The following is a 20,782-nucleotide window of genomic DNA, read 5'->3' as shown; positions in this document are numbered from 1 at the left end:
CATCTCAATTGTTGTGCTAGTAATCTATAATTATGCAGTATACTATCATTGCAACTTGGGTAGCCAGCTTGAATGGAATTTTTTCGGTCTCTAGCTTTATCTACCGCTACGGTGCTGGTTGTACTTTACCTGTAAAAAGCACTGATAAAAGGGAACTTTTGATTAGAAAAGAACTCCTATAAATTTATCGGTGGTGCGTTCATTAAAAGTCATCAGCGAATTCACTGTAGTTGAGCCAACGTTCTCAGTGGAATGCTGTCTTCACTAAGCATAACCTTATGACATCGAGATTGTCCACGGGCATTCGCTCATCATTTCAACGAGGTTACGGCAGATGAGGCCCAAGGCCAAATCAAGAGCGACTGACATGATTGTTTTAGTAGAACTTTAACTCTCTGTATTTCCTTCAAAAATTGATTTCCTATTATTTCTCTTCATATCAAGAAGTGTTATCCAAATCGCACGTGGCTGTATTCTCGTTTGAAACTTCAGCAATGCATCTGTAAATAGTGGATTGAAAGGCTGGGAAAGACAAAAAAAAAAATAAATACGGCAGAAAAAAAAATGCCAAAAACGTCCAAAGACAATATGCAGATTAATTTATTCTCTTTTAGACCTTAATCTAAACAAAAAGCTATTTATATCGATTGTTTTGGTTGGAAGAAATCCGAAAATTTTTCTTTTAGTATTATAAGAAAATTACACCGTGTTGGCCGAATCTTTATGAATATGGCTCACTTCCTTATGTTACCTCTGGTGTAGGCGTGAATTCAGCCATGAACCCATTTATTTATGCTCTGCACAGTACCAAGTTTCGCCAGCACATAAGGCGAGCCCTCTGTTGCAGGACATTCCGTTCAGCGGACTTCCTCGAAGGTCATATTAGTAATTCTTTGCAATGTGAATATACATTAAAGAAATATAGCGGTGCCTTAGACTTTGGAACTTATTGTTAATCTTTGTTCAGACTGTGACCGAGCACCTTTCCCGCTACCTCATAGTTAAGTGACAACCCTGGTGAAGCAATGATGTTTTCCAACAAATCAAAACTTTACTAGAACAGAGAAAAATCTACCATAATGTTGCTCGACCCGAAATTTTGTTCTTTAGCGACATGGATCCTACTTTATGTCAATCAACTGCTGCTTTTATTTCCGAGCAATGTCCCTTACACATGACATTTTCCATTGCAAACTGAATAACATTTGTTTGAATTTTATTTTGGATGTTATTATATTTTCTTTAGTTTAAATAGATAATTTCATGTATTGTTATGGAAATTCCTTAATAAATTGTTGTTATTTTGGTTTTCTAAGATTATGTTAACAAAATCACACGACATGAACTATTCTTCTTGCTGAAAAATGCCATATCACAATTTGGCTCTAGCTAATGCGAATGCTTGGCCCGAGGTTGCACATACGTTTGGAATTTACTAGTTCCCTCCTTAACTCGTTTAACTTCGGGTTTAAAATCTTACCTTACAGAAATCATTAAATCGACAAAAGATCGATTTTGGTAGCAAATAGAGTTACCCAGTGACGTTAACCTTTAAACAACACGTTCCGTGCAGAAGATTTCAGAGTCAATAACTTTCGTAATATATTGAGTTACTCTGCTCCACTGGCGAAGAAGGACAGATTATTAAATAAGAAATTTGAGTGCTTGGTCACAGGTCTATGCAGACCCTTTTCATATAAAATGGCTTTCAATTTAAAATTCTTTTGCCGTGTGCATTTAAATTAGCCTCACTAACTTCGTTTGAGTGTTAAAATTATTTTGAATTATAATTTTTTTTTTTTTTTATGACGGGGTCATGATAAGGCTAATTTTAATATTTACAAAACATTTTGTAATTGGCAGCTATTTATGAAGAGCCTTTGACGTTCCTTTTATTGCCATAGGATATACGGTCTTCCTGGGCTTCCAAATATCCAAATCGAGTCCGCTAATTGGTTATAATCACATAGGGTTTGTCTGTGCAGATAAGCGCCCACAAGTACGCAGTAACGTTTCAGCTTTATAAGAGCTAAGTGAAAGGTTCGCAGTATTCGGCGGTTTTGGCTAAAGCTTTTATGTAGCCTGCGAGCAGGCTCTCACCGTTGGTGTCGGCGAACGAAGCGAGAGGCTCTACACCAGCTGCTCGCTTTGCTCGCTGACTCAAGTTCACGACTTTGCTCATCGACTTTGCTCCTGTCCTAACGCATGAACGCCTGCTCGCAGCCTAGCCTTTATGAGGTCAGTGCTTGATGTAGCTCAGTTTGAGGAAGTATTTGTTTTGTGTTATTCAAGCTTGCTGTATATGAATTGTTTTTAGTTTGGAGGTCCATAATATTCGCTTTGGTTTTAAAAATATTTCTATTTTCAAGGCTATTAAAGTTAAAAAGTGGAAAACACCGAACGTTTTCGACACTAGGTCATCTTCAAGGTAAGTAAAGACCGTCAGCTAAAATCAGTTACGTAATTCCCGATGGGAACAGTTTCGCGATGTAGCAATGAACCTGTCTGTTTAAAGATGGTTTCCACTGTTGGATCATTAGGTCTTCGAGGATTCTACGCGGCTTTGTAGTGGATTGAGCCTTGCAAAGTATGCGCCAGCTAAAAGAATGCGAAGGATTCACACGTAGATGGCGGCCTGGCTCAGAGTCGCTACAACTGTTAGTGTGTTCATCAAATCGCACCTGCACATTTCTCATGGTCTCACCTATGTAGCTGTCACCGCAAGAAAAGATAAGCCCGATGATCTGCTTGAACGACTTAACAATTACCATCCTAACATTGTTTTCATTGACAAAGAAAATCCCGACCATTTCCTTGACACTGCTTTCACTTATGACAACGACTGATTCGACTGCAAAGTCCACAAGACACCGGGAAAACTACCTACACATTGGAAGTCGGAAATTCCCACAAAACGGAAAAGAAAGTAAGATACCAAAAGTAAGGGACCCTTCGGATAGCCTTAATAACAAATGGGTGTTCCGATAAACCTGAACAACATTCTGGTTGGCCTCAATGGCATTTCGCTCGTTCGAAATTATCTCTGACTCGAGAGAGGTTAGTTTTTGGTAAGGTGAAATTTCTGTATGCCGTTGCCTTCAGTAGGTGTAAACCGTCCATAGCTATAGTGAGCCATCTGACTTGACTATTTATACATCCGCTCTCTATCTCAGGCTATAAACCCACTTGGTTTGTTGTTTTTCGCTTGTTTTGTTTCCTTTGTTTGTTTGTTTTTCCTGTTATGACTGTTTTTGTTTGGTGGTCTGCTTGTACAAGATTTAAATTTATCTGATGCCTTTGGTATCTTTTTTTTCTTCGCCAGGAGACAAGTAACCTGTATGACACTAATCATTAGCATGATCTGCATCATAACATGCATTCCAATCACCGTCATATTTCTTCTGATTTGATTCAGTTCACAAGTGACCCCAGATTCTCCAGCGGATCAACTGGAAATTCTGCTTATCACTTTTAACTCGTGCATCAATCCTATGGCGTACAGCTTACACAGCAGTCAATTTAGTAAGAGCTTAAAGAACATAATTTGGTCCTGTAAACCACGGTGTAAAATATGAGTATTTTTGCACCAAGTGCGCCCGATACACAGAAGAAGATGATGTAGACACCACATCATATAGAAATGAAGACTTTTTAGAAAACAGAATTGAAAGTATACTGTCAGAAAGGAGTCAACAAAACCACCAGAGTTAAATAAATAGCCATTGAAATTTGTTTCCGTCAAAATAGCGTTGAAGATGTCCATTACGTCCATGGAAACTTTATCTGGGTGTTGGCGCTGTTTCAACGTTATTCATTGGTAGTTGTAGCTGTTCAACGTTACTTTGAAGTCGTTCATCCGCTCTGCGATGGCTGGAAGCTCACCAACGATGACTCTATTAACTACTGTTCTAATTACAAGCTGCGAGCTGTCTTTACGGCGTCATTTTCATTTTGCCGCTCATCTTTGTGGCTCAATATCATGGAGACGACAATTTAACTGCCCGGAGCACTGGCCAGATGGGATATTTTGGGTATTATCAGTAATAGAACGTTTCTTTATGTTTTTGTTTTTGAACTATTTTGGCCGTATATAATTCATGGTACGACACATATATAGTTTGCTTTCATTTACTGCCGTTTGCTTAAGGTTAGCATTTATTTACTGCTGTTTGCTTGCGGTTAGCATTTATTTACTGCTGTTTGCTTGCGGTTAGCATTTAAGGGGTGAAGGGGAAGGCGACTAAATGTGTCCTAACATGAATTATATGCACGATTTTGCCTTGCTCTTTTCTCAGATAGCAAAAATTAAATCTGAATGAGAAATAACGACTTTATACTTTGCACGGTAATACGAAATAAATGGAACCATGATTGGTTGGTTATTCGTTTGGATTTTAAGGAATAGAAAAGCGTTTTCACCATCACTACGGCTCTTCACCTTACTTCAAGTCCCACTTAGAATGCAAATCACATCCCATGCCCTCTTTGAAAAAATCAAAGTGTGAATATCGATAATGGCTGTATTCTAAGTTCCCGGTGGCCTTTTATTTTCAGACAAGAGGCCCAAGTGTACTTGAAAACACATTAATCCGTATACAATACAATATGTTCAAAGACTACTCAGATCTTGAGTACGTATGGAATTTAAAACAGCTCTGTTTCGCAGGCCAACACAAAGTTAGCCCATTCATCAGTTATTCCATCCTGACACTGAAGCCTACTAAAATACAAAAATACACATAAACAATATGATTGGGCAATACGCAATAAACCGTCACAACAGACCGTTACAAAACATCGCAAAAAACCGTTATAATGTTGGAATGAATCTATAAAAATTTAAAACTTATGCGCGTGCTACATTGTACATGATAACATTTTAATCTCTAGACATGTTTGTTACTCTTAACTGATGGCAAGTTTGGTCAGAAAATAGACATATAACATATAAAATTGCGTCTCATTACACATTTGATATGGATTGCCGTTAATATTGATTTTGTCTCTGTAAACCTGTCAAAGAATAATTTATAAAAAATAGTTTTTTGTCGTTTGCAATTACCTGTTGTCTAGTTCGTTTAATTAGTTTCGTTAAGTTCAGTTTAGTCTAAAAATCCTGTTGTGAAGCAATCATAAAATCAAAAAGAGATTTTGGTAGCAAATAGGCTTGCAGAGTGACTTCAAACTTTAAGCGATATATGTTGCGTGCAAAAGATTTCAAAGTCAATTAGTTTCATGTCCCTTAGTCAAATTTGTATATTGAGTTACTCTGCACTACTGATGAAGCGAGACAAATTATGACAGAAATTGAGTCCTTGATCACAGGTCGAAATGACGTTGCTTTTAAGAGCATGTGATATATGGTCTTTCGGAGCCGAATACCTTCATCCAAATATCCAAATGGACTCCGCTAATTGGTTTTTAAAAATAACCTGGATTTAGTACATAGGGTTTGCGTGTGCCGACAAGGCCCACAAGTTCAGAATGTAAGCACATTAACGAAACCGTTTCAGATTGGTGGGATTGCGGCTTTCGCTTAACGCGAGCTGAGAAACTTCGCAGTAATCGGCGGTTTTGGCTAAATGTCATTACGGTCAGTGCAATTGATGTAGCTTTGAGGGAAGTATTTGTTTTGTGTAATTTGCACCGAGTGTGCATGTAGTGTTTTTAGTGTAGAGCAGCTGTAATATTGAAAGTATCTCGATTTTATACCCCACATCACAAAAAGAAAAGAGAGCTCTGGACGATGAAAACTCCTACACTAGGTCATAACGGCAATGGGATTTCACGTTTTATCAAACGGCTGTCGAATAGATTTTATCTTTTAGTCGTAGGAATCGAAAACTGGCTTACCTTAGTCTCATCATTGCCTCAGTTCCATGCTTGTAATCACGGTACAATACTGAAAAGTGAGTAAATTACAGAAGTGTGTAATATTGTCTACAGCAACAATTCAAGCAAACTGCAAACTAATACCGTGTTCACACCGGGTCAAAAGTGTCTAGCCGTCCATTACGATTATGCGACTGAGTATAATTAAAACTTACGTTTCTGACCAATGTTTAATTCCAAACTATTTTCTCCAATAGGACAGCGTAACACTGACTATGCAACTGTGAATCAACATGGTGTCTAATGTTATTATCTCCCTGTGTTCGGTCATGGTTGCTATTAATTTGATTGGTAACTCGCTCGTCTGTCTTGTGGTACTGAAAGATAAAGCCATGAGAACTTCCATGAATTTCTTACTGGTAAATTTGGCAGTATCCGACATGATTGTCGGTATCTTCTCCACATTCAGGTTAGTGAGCTCAGATGAGCCAGCTTAGCGCACGACAGACACGAACACCTAAGACATCGTCCAGACTAGGCCGGGGGAATTTAAAAACGCAACAATCACCGGTCATTTTGGATTTGTGTTTGAGGAAAACTCGGTCAGGGAATCACATGATTTTCGTGACGTCATCGTTTTCAAAAAGCTCCTTTTTCAAAATGTTCTCCGTCCACACGAAAACGAAAATCCGACGTTTTCAAATTCCTCCGGTTTGAAGAGCGTTTTCGAAACTCTGTTTTGGTGACGGATTAGTGTATACTGTAGGCCTAACCGTAGAAATTAAGTTGCGTTTTCAAATTCCTTCGGCGTGGTGTGGACGCTGCCTACATTGTTGAAACATCAAAACACCTTATCGGTCATCTGGTGAATACCGGTACAATAGACCAATTCTATTGACCCATCAGCGAGGGCATTGTATCTTATTTACTTCATAAAAGTCGAACAAAATCCTATATCATAATCATTTCTGCAAAGATCAAAGCTATTTTGTCAAGGATAAACTTCAAACAATGTGACGCGTCAAAACTGCATCATCATCATCACCATCATCGTCATTATCGTCATTATCATCATCAACAGCATAATCATCATTATAATTTGTTCCGCTTTGTCCCACGGGGAGAGCGAACACTAAATATATATTGCAACTGTTATCAACGCCATTGAGTTTAAGGTAATTCCATCGAAATAGAACTCACAATAGATTTTCTTTCAAACTTTGCCTGTTGGCTGCTTATATCAAGAGAACTTAAAATTTGAAATAAAAAGGGGGGTCCCCATATTCGTTTAGGAGCAGGAGGACCTTCAACAAACCCCATAACTCCTGAAATTATCTGCTTTCAGTAACCGTTATATTTGAACCATTCACCTTACGCTTTAGGAGGGCAGAAAAATAGGGAGAAAGTTAAGCGAGAAATACAACAATGGATGTATTGCATAAATGTTAAGGAGCAATTTGATATACGTTTCATGATAAGGACACTCATAGTTAGTTCACAGGGATGCTATACGTTCCAAGCACGCAGTGTTCTAGGGCCACATTTATCTTTTACGAGTGCTAGCTATGCTCTCATTTTGCGTGATAATTTTTTACTCTGCAATAGAAATTGGTCCACATTCACTGTATAGAAAGAAGGTGATCTCTGCATTCAAACTATATAAAAAATCGTTAGGTCCCGGTACTCGTTTCCGAGAAAAAAACAATGATTTGTCTCTCGCAAGCCAAGAGCCACCATTCTGTATATGTTGTGTATGATTACACGAACACGAGTTTGACTACGAATAAAATGACAACCAAATAGAAAATTAATGAGAACAACAGTCAGTAAAAAAGGAAGCTAGGCTAATAAGGAAAACCAACAGAAACGCGACTTACAGAAATTCCACCAGAATGATAAAGTTGAAATAGAACAGATCCTGAATACGCGATGCACGGCTATTTGCTTGATGGAATTTACAAGCTATTATTTTAACGAAGAAATTGTTGATACAAAATTTATAATTATAAGCGGGCGGGGTGCAAATGATTTGTCCCAGTGGGCCGCGAGAAACTTAACGTACGAATGTTACAGCAACAAAGCTAGTAAAGCTTTGTTATACGTGACTAATTCCTCTGCACTAACCAACAAATTTTGTACTTTTTCATAGGTTTCTTGATGACCCTTTCAAAAATTACCAAGGCACAACAGGCGCTGACGTTATCTGTAGTATGTTAACTGGAGGAAGTTTTATATGGACGGGGATATTGGCCTCTATGTTATTCCTCGTGCTGATTGCTGTAGAGAGACACTGCGCTGTATTGCACCCGTTGCAACACAAGACTGGACTAGTAACTAAAAAACTGAATGTTATAATTGCAGTTTGTTGGACTTACGCCATTTTATGGAATATTCCCTCGTTTTCCTTTCGGCGCTATAATGAGGAAACTGGGGGCTGCTTTCTACCCTGGCCCATTCCCTACCTCGGTCAGGCTAGAGCTGTTTACTGGGTCTTCACCACCGCTGTAGTTCCTGTGATTATTATGGGCTATCTCTACACTCAGATCATCCGTAAACTATGGAGTACAGAGCAACCGGCATCTGTTTCGTATGGAAAAGCAAGGTAAAGAGGGCGGAGTGGGGGGTGGAAAGCCTTGGATCAAATAAAGTACGAGTATCAATGAGCTTTGAAAGAAGATTTAATAGAGAGTTTCTTACTAGCCTTTTCAAACGAGGTGGGCGTGCACTTGAGGTAACTAGGAATCACCTCTCAAACAAGGTCCAAACTGAAACTTAGTGAAATTTATTCTGAACAGAATTTCACGTTAAAAGTCTAGGGTTAAATTTACGTGTAACACATACGCGGAGCTTTGCCGGTATAAGTACACTTTAGAAAATGGCTTAATGTCTGAATAGCTCTTCTGGGAGTCTAAATTATATCTGACTCGAGAAAGGTTAGCTTTTTATCAAGGTGTAATTTCTATGTTTAGCTGCATACATGTGTACTACTGAGTTCTGACTATTTTTGTTTGCTTCGTTGCTCGTACATAATTGGAATTTATCTGATATCCTTGGTATAACAAGTTTCTTTTTTCCTTCAACAGAAGAAAAGTAACCCGGATGACACTAATCATTAGCATGATCTACATCTTAACATGGATTCCAAACAGCGTCATATTTCTTCTGCTCCAATTCAGCTCTTACGTGACCCCGGATTCTACAGCGGATCAGCTGGGAATTCTGCTTGTGACTTTTAACTCGTGCATCAATCCTATAGTATACAGCTTACACAGCACTCCATTTAGTAAGAGCTTAAAGAACATAATCTGGTCCTGTAAACCACGGTGTAAAATGAACATTATTAGGCCAACACCGCCCGATACACAACCACGTGTAGAAGATGATGTAGACGTCACATCATATAGGAATGAAGCCTTTGTAGAAAACAGAATTGAAAGCAGACTGTCAGAAAGGAGTCAACAAAGCATTCGGACAGAATAACCATTGAAATTTATTTCCATAGATATAGTGGTGAGAGAAATGTCCATCATGCTAATGCGAAGTGACAACCAAGTCAAAGTTCGGTCATTTTCTACCAGTTAACCACCGATTAGCGCAATACCGTTTTTAAACATTCTCTCTCAGCTAGAGATTGCAGATTTGACATGCTATGTTTGATTCCTTGGGTTGATTCCTACATACTTACTTACTTACTTTTGAAGCCTCTACGAGTCTGTGTGCTTGCTGAGAGCAAAAAAATTCTATGTTATTACAACGCTCAACAATTCTTGGTATTTTCAGTACTTCTTATAAAGTATTTAAAAATTTGGACTCCGTTAGTTCGGCACTATGAACCTTTACTAGTGTATTATTATCCACGTCCAGCCAGTTTGTTGCTAAAAGAGTTCAAGTATTGCACGATTAGACCATGCTTGTACGATAACTGAAAACCCACTGCCATTTTTTTTCTATTGTTAGAGGATTTGTTTTTGCAGTGGGTGTTTTCAAAAGTTGTGGAATAAATTTATTTATGACGTAGGTATATCGGAGCGGTTTTCAATTGAGTGTCGTAAAACGAAAGCCAAACCAGTTACTTACCAATTAGACTACTCAGCCAATCTTGAACCGTAGTAAAACCAAAACCAAAGCCAAAGTAATTGCTAGATTACTTTCAACACGTAACTGAACACCGCTCTACTAGTAACAGGTTGATTTAACTCATAAAAGGGACAGACAAGTCCTAATCAGGAAATCTCAGTACTGAATTGTTTTATGATGAAAATGTGGTTTGCCCGCAGAACGAATTTAAGATCGATGATATATACTCGTCAAACATAAAACATGTTCACCTCCAGTCCGGACTACAGTGTAATACAAGAAGCAAATTACGAGCGTAGGGATCTTTTGAATCATGCCAGTTTTGAATGTAAGAACCGGTTGCTATCAAATTCCATTGCTTTATAATACTAATCTTTTAACTTACCACTGTGCGGTGTAATTGGGTGCCTTTCCTAAGAATCATTTCAAAGCGATAGGAAGGTAGAGGCCTAGTGGCTTTGAACACTTGTCATGTGGTAGTTCTGATCCCAAGCTTGGCCATTTTCTCTGTGTTTCCTTTTTAGGCAAAACTCTTTAAATTCACAGCGTTTTCCCTCCGATCAAGTGTATGTATTGACGTGGGATTCAACGTGGAATGGATTGGTATTACATCTAGGGGGAGTATCAATATAATACACTACACCACCACACGGAGAAGTACTTGTTAAAGCGTGTAATATTACTGTGTCAAATTCGACAAAGAACTTATACTATTCCCCCTCACTGGCAGCATGCTCCCAGTCCTCATTCAGACGTTGTGTTTCCGGAAAAGAGTTTTAAAAGCAAGTAATGTGGCTGCTTAAAGGCCAAAATGAAATCTATGGTAGTGCTGGAATGACTTTTAAGGATTTCTGGTTTCCAGTATTGTGGTTTGTTCACAGGAAAGACGTAGAGATCGGGGAATCCAGATAAATAATCGATATGACAGAATTTTGTAGCACGAAGCAACGACTGAATAACTACACGAGGAGAAGTCCTCCTCGAGTAGCCCATTCCAGGCTCCTAACCAGTTATCCCTGAAGAGCGACACTGTTGCATGTAATGCCTCATCTTGCTGTTTACAGAAAAACCAGAATTAAACATTTTATTGAAACAGGGCCGTTTTAGACAATACGGATCTTTAATCGACCACATTTTGCGGTCTCAACACATGTATGTGTTTCCATGGTCATCGCTTGTAAATATGATAAATAATTACAAATTACCTCTCCTGATTGGCCAAGAATATTACTAGGCTTGAGTTCATTGTGTTTATGTGCGTCGACTCTGACCCATTACTTTGCAATGATTGACAAAGATGACTTAACCTTAGAATTTATAATGGCGGCTTTATTATGACTGTTCTCTTACTAAACCCTGAAAGACTGGTCCACATCAGTAACTTGGCACCTATTTAGGTTATAAAATTGATCGAGGTATGTATAATCTTCTTTTTCCTTGATTTTAACTGTAACATGGGTTAATCGAAAATTTCAGCGCAAAAAAAATAATTTTATGTCTTTGGCGAATAGCAAGGTCAGAGTATTAAGTGAATAACATTAACGGCTCGATATTTACTGTTCAAACTTTAATTTATCACGGATCAAACACAATTACATTTTTATTTATCCAAACGAGGGTTTGAAACATTTTCAGTGTCAACCATTTTGAATTTCACAAACCTATCTTAATACAAGCACAATTTTGAATATGCTGCAAAGTTACCGACGAAGAAAAAATGACACTTAAGAAATGGTCAAAAGGAACAATTGAAGGGTCGATACTTGTGTAACGTGGTCATTGAATCAACATCATTCTATAACAATACGAAAAATCGCTTCACGGCTCGCTCTATTTCTTTTTAAACAAAATATAAGTACATTAAAAAAAATGAATATTTCTCATACACTGTTTTGGATTCAGTTTAAAATGGTACATTTTCTAGTTTCACAACATTTCTTCAAACCATTGTTCCGGTGACAGCTTCACCAGGCTTGGCACGGCTAGTGAACAATTGAGCAGTACTTCAACTTCATCCTAAATCTTGAATGAATATCGTAATTACGTACAACCTGAGGTTTCATTCAAAACAATCGTTGACACTGAATTTATTTCCAATAACCAATTTCGTTATTTCATGTTCGTTTGTAGTGTGTTGTGTTAGCTAGAAATAATTTTACCTGGTATTTCTATAATTATTTCTGTACTCACCAAATAACGTATGCAGGAAAAACGATGCTTTATTAACTGGCTGTAAATCTATTTTATCAGATGAAATTGTGATCGATCAAGCTTCGGGCAGTTGAAGGAAATTAAAGCAACGTACAATACCTTGGAACTTGCTCAAACGCGCCAGCTGCCCTCCCAAGGAAACCTCTAGCTTTTATCCTCGGTACAAAATCTAAATTCGTTTCAGTTTAATGCATTCTATTAAAATGAGAAAAATTTCATTTCATTTCATTTCGCCCTGGGATATTTTAAAGTTCATTATTTTTCCACAATAACGTCTTAGGATCAATGGGGACGAGTGAGTGAGAGAGTAATTTGGAGAAAAAAAAACACGAATTAATTAAACCTTTGCTACAATAGGACCCCTTTCATTTGAACCCAGTTATTCAAGTCGAATCCACGGTTATTTCGACCTCAATACGATTCCCTTGGATTTGCCCTTCAGTCATTTACTGTCGGCTATTTCGAACTCACGCACGCTATTTCGAACTAATTTTTCGTTTTCCCAGAGAGTTCGAAATAGCGGGCTTTAACTGTAACTTAGACTGTTACAGCACTCAATTTCTTGAGTCAAAAAGATTTTTCCATTATCTTGTTTTCATTTTTGTGCCATTCTTCGTCTCCCTCAAATGCCGTCTACTTATTTGATTATGACACTGCATTTTCATTGTTCGAGATTAAGTGCTTTATTAAAACTCCTTCAGTGTGTTTCCTGTATGATGTGATTGTTCAATGTGACACGTATGTGATTAATATCTTTCCTTTTTTTTTCACTTCAAGTAGACGTCAAAAGAACACAACCAGTCCTAATCACGTTCGATTTCATTTTCAATCTTACTCAGGCTCTAACAGTTAGTTAACATAGAGTTGAGATTGCTTCCAGTTAGGTTTACTTCAGCCAGTGTTATGTTTAGGTAAGAATTACGGAAAGATTATCGGGAAATCTCTTCCTTTTTATGTCTTTGTAAATGCATTCTGTCTGCAGGCTCCTTAAAGATTTTAAGTTTAACACTTTTGCAAAATGTGTCTTATTGAGAAAACAGCTCATCACTTACTTTGTCTCTCTCCGACAGGAAAGCTCTTTTTTAGCGCCAGTCATTGTTCATCTATTGTAGTCAGCATGGTTAGCAGAGCAGTTATTTCCCTGTGTTCCGTCATGGTGGTGGTAAATTTGCTGGGGAACTCGCTCGTCTGTCTTGTTGTTCTAAGAGATAAAAACATGAGAACAACTATGAACTTCCTGCTCGTAAATCTGGCAATATCTGATATGATTGTTGGTGTCTTCTCCACATTCAGGTTAGTGATTCTTGCCTCCATGTACTTCCTCTGTATCTCCTTCAATGTTGCACTTATGTCTCCGTGAGCATCGTTACTATGCATGGTGTGCTATGACGAGCAAGTACCCTCTTAGGCAAACATAACTTGTACACGGAACGGGAAAACTTCGAAACATTTATTTTGTTCGTTCATACGAAAGGTATCAAATTTCAACATGCGTGTTGTTCAGTTTGTGCTGCCCCGAAGACATCCACTCACTGCATAAAAAGCGTCAATGTGTTTGTCGTCCACTGCGCTGCTGGAAGGAGCAGCAGCAGTTTTATTAGTTTCTTGTAAACTCGAGAACTCTTCCTTCTCTTAAGATTTTTTACTGCTTCGACGGGCCATTAACAAATTAAAATTTATCCTTTTTCGAAAGGAAGAGTTAGGCTTATCATGTAGATCTCTTTGACAAATTTGACTGGCAACTCTACAGGTTACTTTGTGCAAAAGGATGCTCCTGTTAATATAATTAAAATCCCGTAGACATTTTTGTTTTTATCTTTGTTTATTAGAAAAACATCTTTTCGAAATGCCTTCTCATCTCAAACAATATTCGTATAAACAGTTTTGTACCGATAACATTAGTCTTGGATTAATCTAATCCTGATTTCGAGTTAAGTTCTAATGCATGCCGTTGAAACTGTGGTTGTGCGATTTTGTTTAGTACTCACTTGATTACACACTGAATAGCACTCCACTCAGACATGTTACATATATCACATATAAAATAAAAAATAAATCCAACAGCTTTCTATATAGGAACTGGCTAAGTGTAGCAGCTTTTTTATAAGAATTTTCATAAAACACTATTTAACGAATTTATTGGTGTCTTGCCCCAGTCATGACAAATGGGGACTCTCTCCCCATCTGCAAATCGTTTCCATCCGCTAACGTCTTAGTCTGTGAAAGAAATTCTATGTTGTGACCATCAAATGGAAGCTATTTACCATTTAAATAATTTTTTTTCGTGCATGGAGAGCCTGTAGGCTGATGGATGCCCCGGGAGATTTTATGTTGTAAAATACAAATATTAGCCCCCTCAAGAACGAAGTTCGAGGGCTTATATGTAGCTATGTAGAATATAAAATTTCTCGATGCAACAATACGCACATATAGGCCCTCGACATAAACACTCTATGGTCTTTTCGTTCATTACTGCATTTTCCTGTAGCCGCGGCATACCTAAAAACCGAAAACGATATGATTTCATTCATTGAAATTTGCAACTTCCATGAGCACTTGTGGCTTCCGCCATCAAAGAATCCTCTTAGGTTAAAATAAAAAAATAATAATAATGAGCCTTCAAAAGCATTTTCTATTCCAATATTGGCCATTTTGCTGAGCAGGCAACATCGTCTGATTGTCAACCGTGGGAATCTATCGCCTCATAGTGTCAGGGTAAGATTTTACCGTGTGATAAGTTTTGGCCAATGTCAACAAAGTAAAATTGAGTAATTAATTATAATTAACAATGATATTTATTATAAGTTCGAGATAGAAGACAATTCCAACTAAAAGTTGCTTGAAATAACACTTAACAATTATTTCAAGTATTAAACTTCACGCTTTAGAAAAATCGTGCAAACTGAATTTTCATGTGAAAATGATTTGCCGTTGTGTACAAGCGCTCATTATTTTCATAATGATTTCATTCAGCGATTAATTTCGAGTTTTTAAATTCAAGAAACCGCAAATGTCATTATTTTAGTCTCCTCAGGAATTTGATTGTCCAAACGTTTCTACACGTTCCTTCAAAACTTTGGAGAAACGAGAAACGTTGTCATTTTGCTGATCACATCAAACCACTGCGCGCTAATGGCCGATAGTTTGCGATGGCTCAGCCAATCAGGTTTTAGTATTTGCATAAGTAAACTAGTAGATTCTACTAATTTCCTATAGAGCTGTTTACAATTCTTTTCAAAAATATGCTTCATGACGTATCATTATAAGTATTTCGTATGAATTTATTTATTACCTTTCTCTAGGTTTTTCATAATTAACCCTTTTGAGAAACTACGCGGTACGTCTGCCCATGCGGTTTGCAGTTTACTGACGAGTGGGTCATTCATGTGGACAGGGATTTTAGCTTCTGTGCTGTTCCTCGTTTTGATTGCTGTGGAGCGTTATCATGCCGTACTATATCCTTTACATCATCAGACTGGAATGGTAGTTACAAAACTGAAAACTATTGTTACCTCCTTATGGGTTTACGCACTCGCCTGGAACATTCCAACGTTTGTGCTGTTTCGTTACAGCAATCAAAGTGGACGCTGTTACCAAAATTGGCCTAATCCCTACTTGGGTCGAGCCAGAGCTATTTGGTGGGTCCTCAACACGGCTCTGGTTCCTGTGATTATTATGGGCTATCTGTATATTCAGATTGTCCGCAAGCTATGGAAGAATATACCAACGGGCAGAATTCAATCCCAGAAAGCAAGGTAAGCTAGCTGAATATCGAATTGCATTTTTCTTGTGCAGTGTCTTTGCATGAAAACCAGTTAGGCCTACCTGTTATGAGAAACATCAGTACTCTAGTAATGTTGACTGAAACCGCAGCTAGGATTTCACGAACAAAATCACGATAGTGTGAAATTAAATTTCAAAATTCTGGACACTACGTTGATTATGACAGAATCAGTAAGGTAAATACTCAGTTTTTTACTGTTGTTTTTCTGCTACCAATTTTCTCTGTTCCCCTCTTGCTAGGAGAAAAGTAACCCGGATGACACTAATCATTAGCATGATCTACATTTTGACATGGATTCCAAACAGCGTCATATTTCTTCTGCTCCAATTCAGCTCTTACGTGACCCCGGATTCTCCAGCGGATCAACTGGGAATTCTGCTTATCACTTTTAACTCGTGCATCAACCCTATAGTGTACAGCTTACACAGTACCCCATTTAGTAACAGCTTGAAGAACATGTTGCAGTGTTGCAAGCCGCGGTGTTCAAGAAATACTGTTGTACCAACCACGCTTGTTACTATTCAAAGAGACATAGACGTCACATCATATAGAAACGAAGACTTTGTAGAAAACAGGATCGAAAGTAGACTGTCAGAAAGGAGTCATCAAACCACTCAGAGTGAATAAACATAAAAATTGCAAAAGTTAAGGTCTTTATTGAAAAGCTGATCCCAACGGATGACATTTCATGCCATGTCTAGTAGCTCATACCGGATCTAACGAAGGGATGCTAACACCCACTGCTATATAAACAATAGCTTCTATTTGGCGCGAAAATATGCTCGGATATTTGTCCGCGGACACTATCATTTTCGGAAGCGAACAGTTTTCCGAGACGTAGCTGAAGGAAAACTGTGAACTTTGAGGAACAGATAATTTCTAAGAACAAATATCTCAGCATATTTCTGCGTTTGTTTTCTTCAAATATTTTCCTCAACAGGCACAATTTTGAAAATTGGAGAATATCACTGGGATATTCCTCCGTTTTGGCTGGACCATATTCAGTCACTTGACGCATTTAGACAAATCTCGCGTAAGTGAAAATAATTGATGGACTATGATAGCGGATATTCATATCTCTCTTGTGGGAGGTGTAGGAAATTCTGGAAATTTTGTATTTTGAAACCTTTCGTCTGCAGTCACACAGGTACAAAGGTGACAACAAGAGAAGATCAAGGAGAGAGAGTTAATCCCAATATAGGCTTTATACCCAAGGTAATCCCTCTTAAGTTAGTTTTAGACATGGTATTACTCGCGTGACGTGTGAATAGCCCGAGCGAAGTTCTCGCAACTACTTGAGACAAAATGGCGGAAAATATGGTGAAAAGTCGAGTAAAAGCGATTAAAGAGGGATTACCTTGAGTACCTATATGGGGAATTCACTCTCTTACCTTGATATTCTTTTGATGACACCTACTACGCAGTACAGGAGCGTGTTTATAAAGAATGACCTAAAACCGACTTTGCGTATATAAATAATCCAAAGTAACTTCCTAAGATACTACTAAAAAATCCCTTTGGGAACACAAAGTTTCTCCGGCGCACAATTTGAAGGGACATCCCGAGCACAAAAATGAGTGAAAGTAGTATGTTGCACTTTCTCAGGCCAGGGCTTGTGAAACTGGAAGAAGCGCAAGCTCAGAACACCACCATTTCTCTTTTATATTTCTTGACTAAAAGCGACACTTTGGCCACTTTCATACCAGAGACGGACAAGTCTTCTTGGTGTTAAAACAGGACGAACAAAATTCTGGGGGCTGAGTCGTTCTAACTTTTTGAGGTCTATTGTTCGTCTAGATGGACAAGTCGTAAAACGTCCGACTTCAATTCACACCAGACGAAGAGATCACAAATAGTTGCATCTCGGTGGCTGTCTCTTTAAGGGAAATGGAACTAGCAAATAGAGTGATGGCTCGTGCATTGCAAAATCGAAATGAAGGATGAAAAGCAAGGTATCCAAGCCTGTTAGTGCCAGGCTCTTGCCTTCAAATTCGCTGTCTTTCCAGATCTAAATTTACCACGACCAATACAAGGTGAGTTGTCCTTCTAAAATTCTCTGCGGATATGACTTGTCTGTTCAGACGATTCGTCCGTCTTCTATTGTGAAAATGGCCAATAAGATAATTTCAAGATTTTCTTATTTGTGCGATACGTCAGCGCAAGGTTGATAAACAATTTATCACAAATCCTGTCAAATAAGACTAACCTTCCCCAATTAAAGGGCTTTTGTTTAATTACGAGTGCTTATTAGAAGTGAAATATTTATCGAACTGTATTGAATGCTTTAATTAAAAACAAAGACGGTTAAATGAAAACACGTCCCGGCTTCACAGTTAATTTCAAAGCTTGTTTAGTTCTAGCTTGTTAATTCCTTTTCGTGCCTCAGTCTCCGTTCGATATAATTAACACTATCTCAAAATGGCACCGATTTGAATTCGTTTAGTTCATTGTAGGTAGTAATTAAACGATTCAAGGCTGCAATTTACCACTATTTAGCAATACTAATAAGAGAGTTACATCAGTAGAAAACGAGATTAGTTTCCATCGAAAAGGTAAACAAATATTTCGTATTGGCTTTGCATGTTTTGAAACACAAAAATTTACATTTGCCAGAGCTACTTACTGTGCAGGCAACTGTCAGACAATGATAAAAGATACTGTGGAAGAAATAAATTTGAATTCTTTACAGTACCTGACTACCAAGAGTCAAATCAGAGAAATCGACAACCCGTGCTTGCGAAATTCTCGTATATTCTCTTAACACTGGTGTCGGCGGATTAAAACTTAGTTCCGAAACATATCGGTTTTTAAGTTTCCAACTTGAACCAAGTACTGGAGGAAAGCTTAATGCTTCAACTGTGTTGGCTGAGTTCTCCTTTGCTACTGCATCAATAACAGAATTATCACAAATACGAGAAAGGCGAGGAAGTGCCTTGAATCTGAATATGTATTCATAATCTACAGTCTGGTAGTCCAGGTCTTCGATTGCTTGGTCTACAGAATGGCTTCTACGACTTAAAGCACAGTTTAAAGCTTTGAGCTTCCCTGTACTTCCCATGCTGTAGCTTTTACCGTTTATTTTGATTGCATTCTTTTCACTTTCTGTTGCACTACAAGCCCGCGCTAATCTTCTGTTTTCCTGACAAGCCCCGTCGCTTCCTGAATGGCTGTCCTCGATTCGTTTATCTTTTCCCGTCTCTACCATCTCTTGGGTTTCTGATGAACTTGATATATCTGATGAAGTTTGACGGTTCGGTGTTGCAGCATGCTTTCTCTGTACTGGAAATTCAATCTGTTTTCTACATAAGTCGGTGGATTCTTTTCGGCTTTGGGCTTTGTTTTCATATTCCATACTCGCACACAAATCATACAGCGCTACTTCTGCTGGATTCCTCAACAATTTAGCGCGAGACCGTGGTCTTTGCAATTCCCTTGTGTACTTTTTAAATTGCGAAAAAGATATGTCTGTAGTCATATTTACTTGCGCATTTTTGCCTTCTCTTTGGCTTTGTCTTTTGTTGACAATTTCCACCTTAAAACCAGAAGAAACCGGCCTGGATATAGCCATGTCTTTCAACGTTTCCCTTGCAGTAATTCCTTTTTCTTTAGCAGCTGTTTTCTTTAAACTGTGGTTCTCGATTGCAGTTCCCTTCACCAAGAAGTCATTTGACGTCGCCAGACCAAAACGTCTGCGCGAATTAGAAAGGTCATTAGCAAGTTCGCTTTTTCTAAAATACATTCTTCTGCCAATATACATGTAAACCGTTGGATCTGTGTACAACAATGACTCGAAGCCGAAGACAGAGCTTGAGAGTTCTCGTTTGCTCTACGCTGGCGAAATGAAAACCTTGAGCAAGCGTTTGAACAAGACATTCAATTTTACGGCGTTGAAGTCTCGCTGATCTTGAGGAGACAAAACAAAAAGGTTAAATTAAGAATCCTGCCAACGCTAATTGCTGAGAGAGCGTTTGAAAAGTTAATTGCCCCTCATCTCTTTCAACTCCTTAAGAGCAAGGAAATCTCCATTTTGTCAAGTTTCAATTACAATGAGCCTTAACGATTCATGAACGAAATACTGATTTTAGCATTGTAGGCGACGAGAATTGTTTCCGAAACGTTTGTCTTCTCGATGTCTTGAAAATTTTTATTACGTGCAATGTCAAATAATATTTTCTTCTCACTTTCTAAGTTGCTATGGCAATTAAGGATTTCAGCAGGTGTTTGTCACTAGACGAGACAAATTACTGAAATAGAATTTTATAAACAAAAATTATTCAAATTCATGATGCGACGTAACTTATGCGTCATGGCTTTTTTCTGCTTTCCAAATAACTGAGGTATATTGTGAAAAGCAGTTCCAGTTCTTCAGTCAAGGAACTTTTAGATCAAACGAAAGCGACATCAACTCGCTTTACTGGATCTGGTTAGAAGCACTTGCATTTATGTCTTTAATGACAGTGTTTAATATTTGTCGTTTTAGCGGTTCGTGTAAGGCGAGTTGTAGTCGGACGCTTTAATTTTAAAAGAAATAACGAAATAAGCTGTTTTGTACTAGAAACAACGAAGCAATTAAAGCGAGACAAGGTCATTTTTAGTGCTTACAACGACAATCCAAGCCCTCGATCCTTAAAAAAATATAGCTTCCAGTCTCATCAAAACAAAATTACAAACGTTACCTTATCTGAAATATACTACATATATTATATAAACTAAAAATGTAATAATATTTGTATATGTATTGTAAAAGATCGCAATACAGATAGCAAGAAAATAATAGAATACGTCGATTTTGTATACAGCATAGTCCCTAGGCCTTCTTTTGGCCTCGCAGGGCGAACGTACTGAATGTTAATTAAGGGCCTAAGAATGACTTTGTCA

At 38.0% G+C, this 20,782-nt stretch overlaps 2 protein-coding genes across 2 annotated transcripts; both read left to right on the top strand.

The window, feature by feature from the left end:
- Positions 1-5,496: 5,496 nt before the first annotated feature.
- Positions 5,497-9,875, top strand: LOC145490053 (galanin receptor 2a-like). The gene is made up of 3 exons (XM_081469160.1): positions 5,497-6,301; positions 7,982-8,434; positions 8,916-9,875. The coding sequence occupies exons 1-3, from the start codon at positions 6,126-6,128 to the stop codon at positions 9,310-9,312; spliced, it is 1,026 nt and encodes a 341-aa protein (XP_081325286.1). The 5' UTR covers positions 5,497-6,125; the 3' UTR covers positions 9,313-9,875.
- A 2,917-nt stretch (positions 9,876-12,792) lies between these two features.
- Positions 12,793-16,894, top strand: LOC145490794 (allatostatin-A receptor-like). Its single transcript, XM_081469889.1, has 3 exons — positions 12,793-13,413; positions 15,423-15,875; positions 16,144-16,894. The coding sequence occupies exons 1-3, from the start codon at positions 13,139-13,141 to the stop codon at positions 16,529-16,531; spliced, it is 1,116 nt and encodes a 371-aa protein (XP_081326015.1). The 5' UTR covers positions 12,793-13,138; the 3' UTR covers positions 16,532-16,894.
- Positions 16,895-20,782: the final 3,888 nt, after the last annotated feature.

This window comes from Orbicella franksi, chromosome 6 (genome assembly GCF_964199315.1).
Source record: "Orbicella franksi chromosome 6, jaOrbFran1.1, whole genome shotgun sequence".
Lineage (NCBI taxonomy): Eukaryota > Metazoa > Cnidaria > Anthozoa > Scleractinia > Merulinidae > Orbicella > Orbicella franksi.
This window is presented reverse-complemented; position numbering and strand designations above follow the sequence as displayed.

What these genes read in the sequence shown, in the direction of transcription:
- LOC145490053 (XM_081469160.1), top strand. Translation starts at nt 6,126, where the DNA reads ATGGTGTCTAATGTTATTATCTCCCTGTGTTCGGTCATGGTTGCTATT. An exon ending in GGTATCTTCTCCACATTCAG is followed by an intron (nt 6,302 to 7,981) that starts GTTAGTGAGCTC and finishes ACTTTTTCATAG; the next exon opens with GTTTCTTGATGACCCTTTCA. An exon ending in GTTTCGTATGGAAAAGCAAG is followed by an intron (nt 8,435 to 8,915) that starts GTAAAGAGGGCG and finishes TTCCTTCAACAG; the next exon opens with AAGAAAAGTAACCCGGATGA.
- LOC145490794 (XM_081469889.1), top strand. Translation starts at nt 13,139, where the DNA reads ATGTGTCTTATTGAGAAAACAGCTCATCACTTACTTTGTCTCTCTCCG. An exon ending in GGTGTCTTCTCCACATTCAG is followed by an intron (nt 13,414 to 15,422) that starts GTTAGTGATTCT and finishes ACCTTTCTCTAG; the next exon opens with GTTTTTCATAATTAACCCTT. An exon ending in ATTCAATCCCAGAAAGCAAG is followed by an intron (nt 15,876 to 16,143) that starts GTAAGCTAGCTG and finishes CCCTCTTGCTAG; the next exon opens with GAGAAAAGTAACCCGGATGA.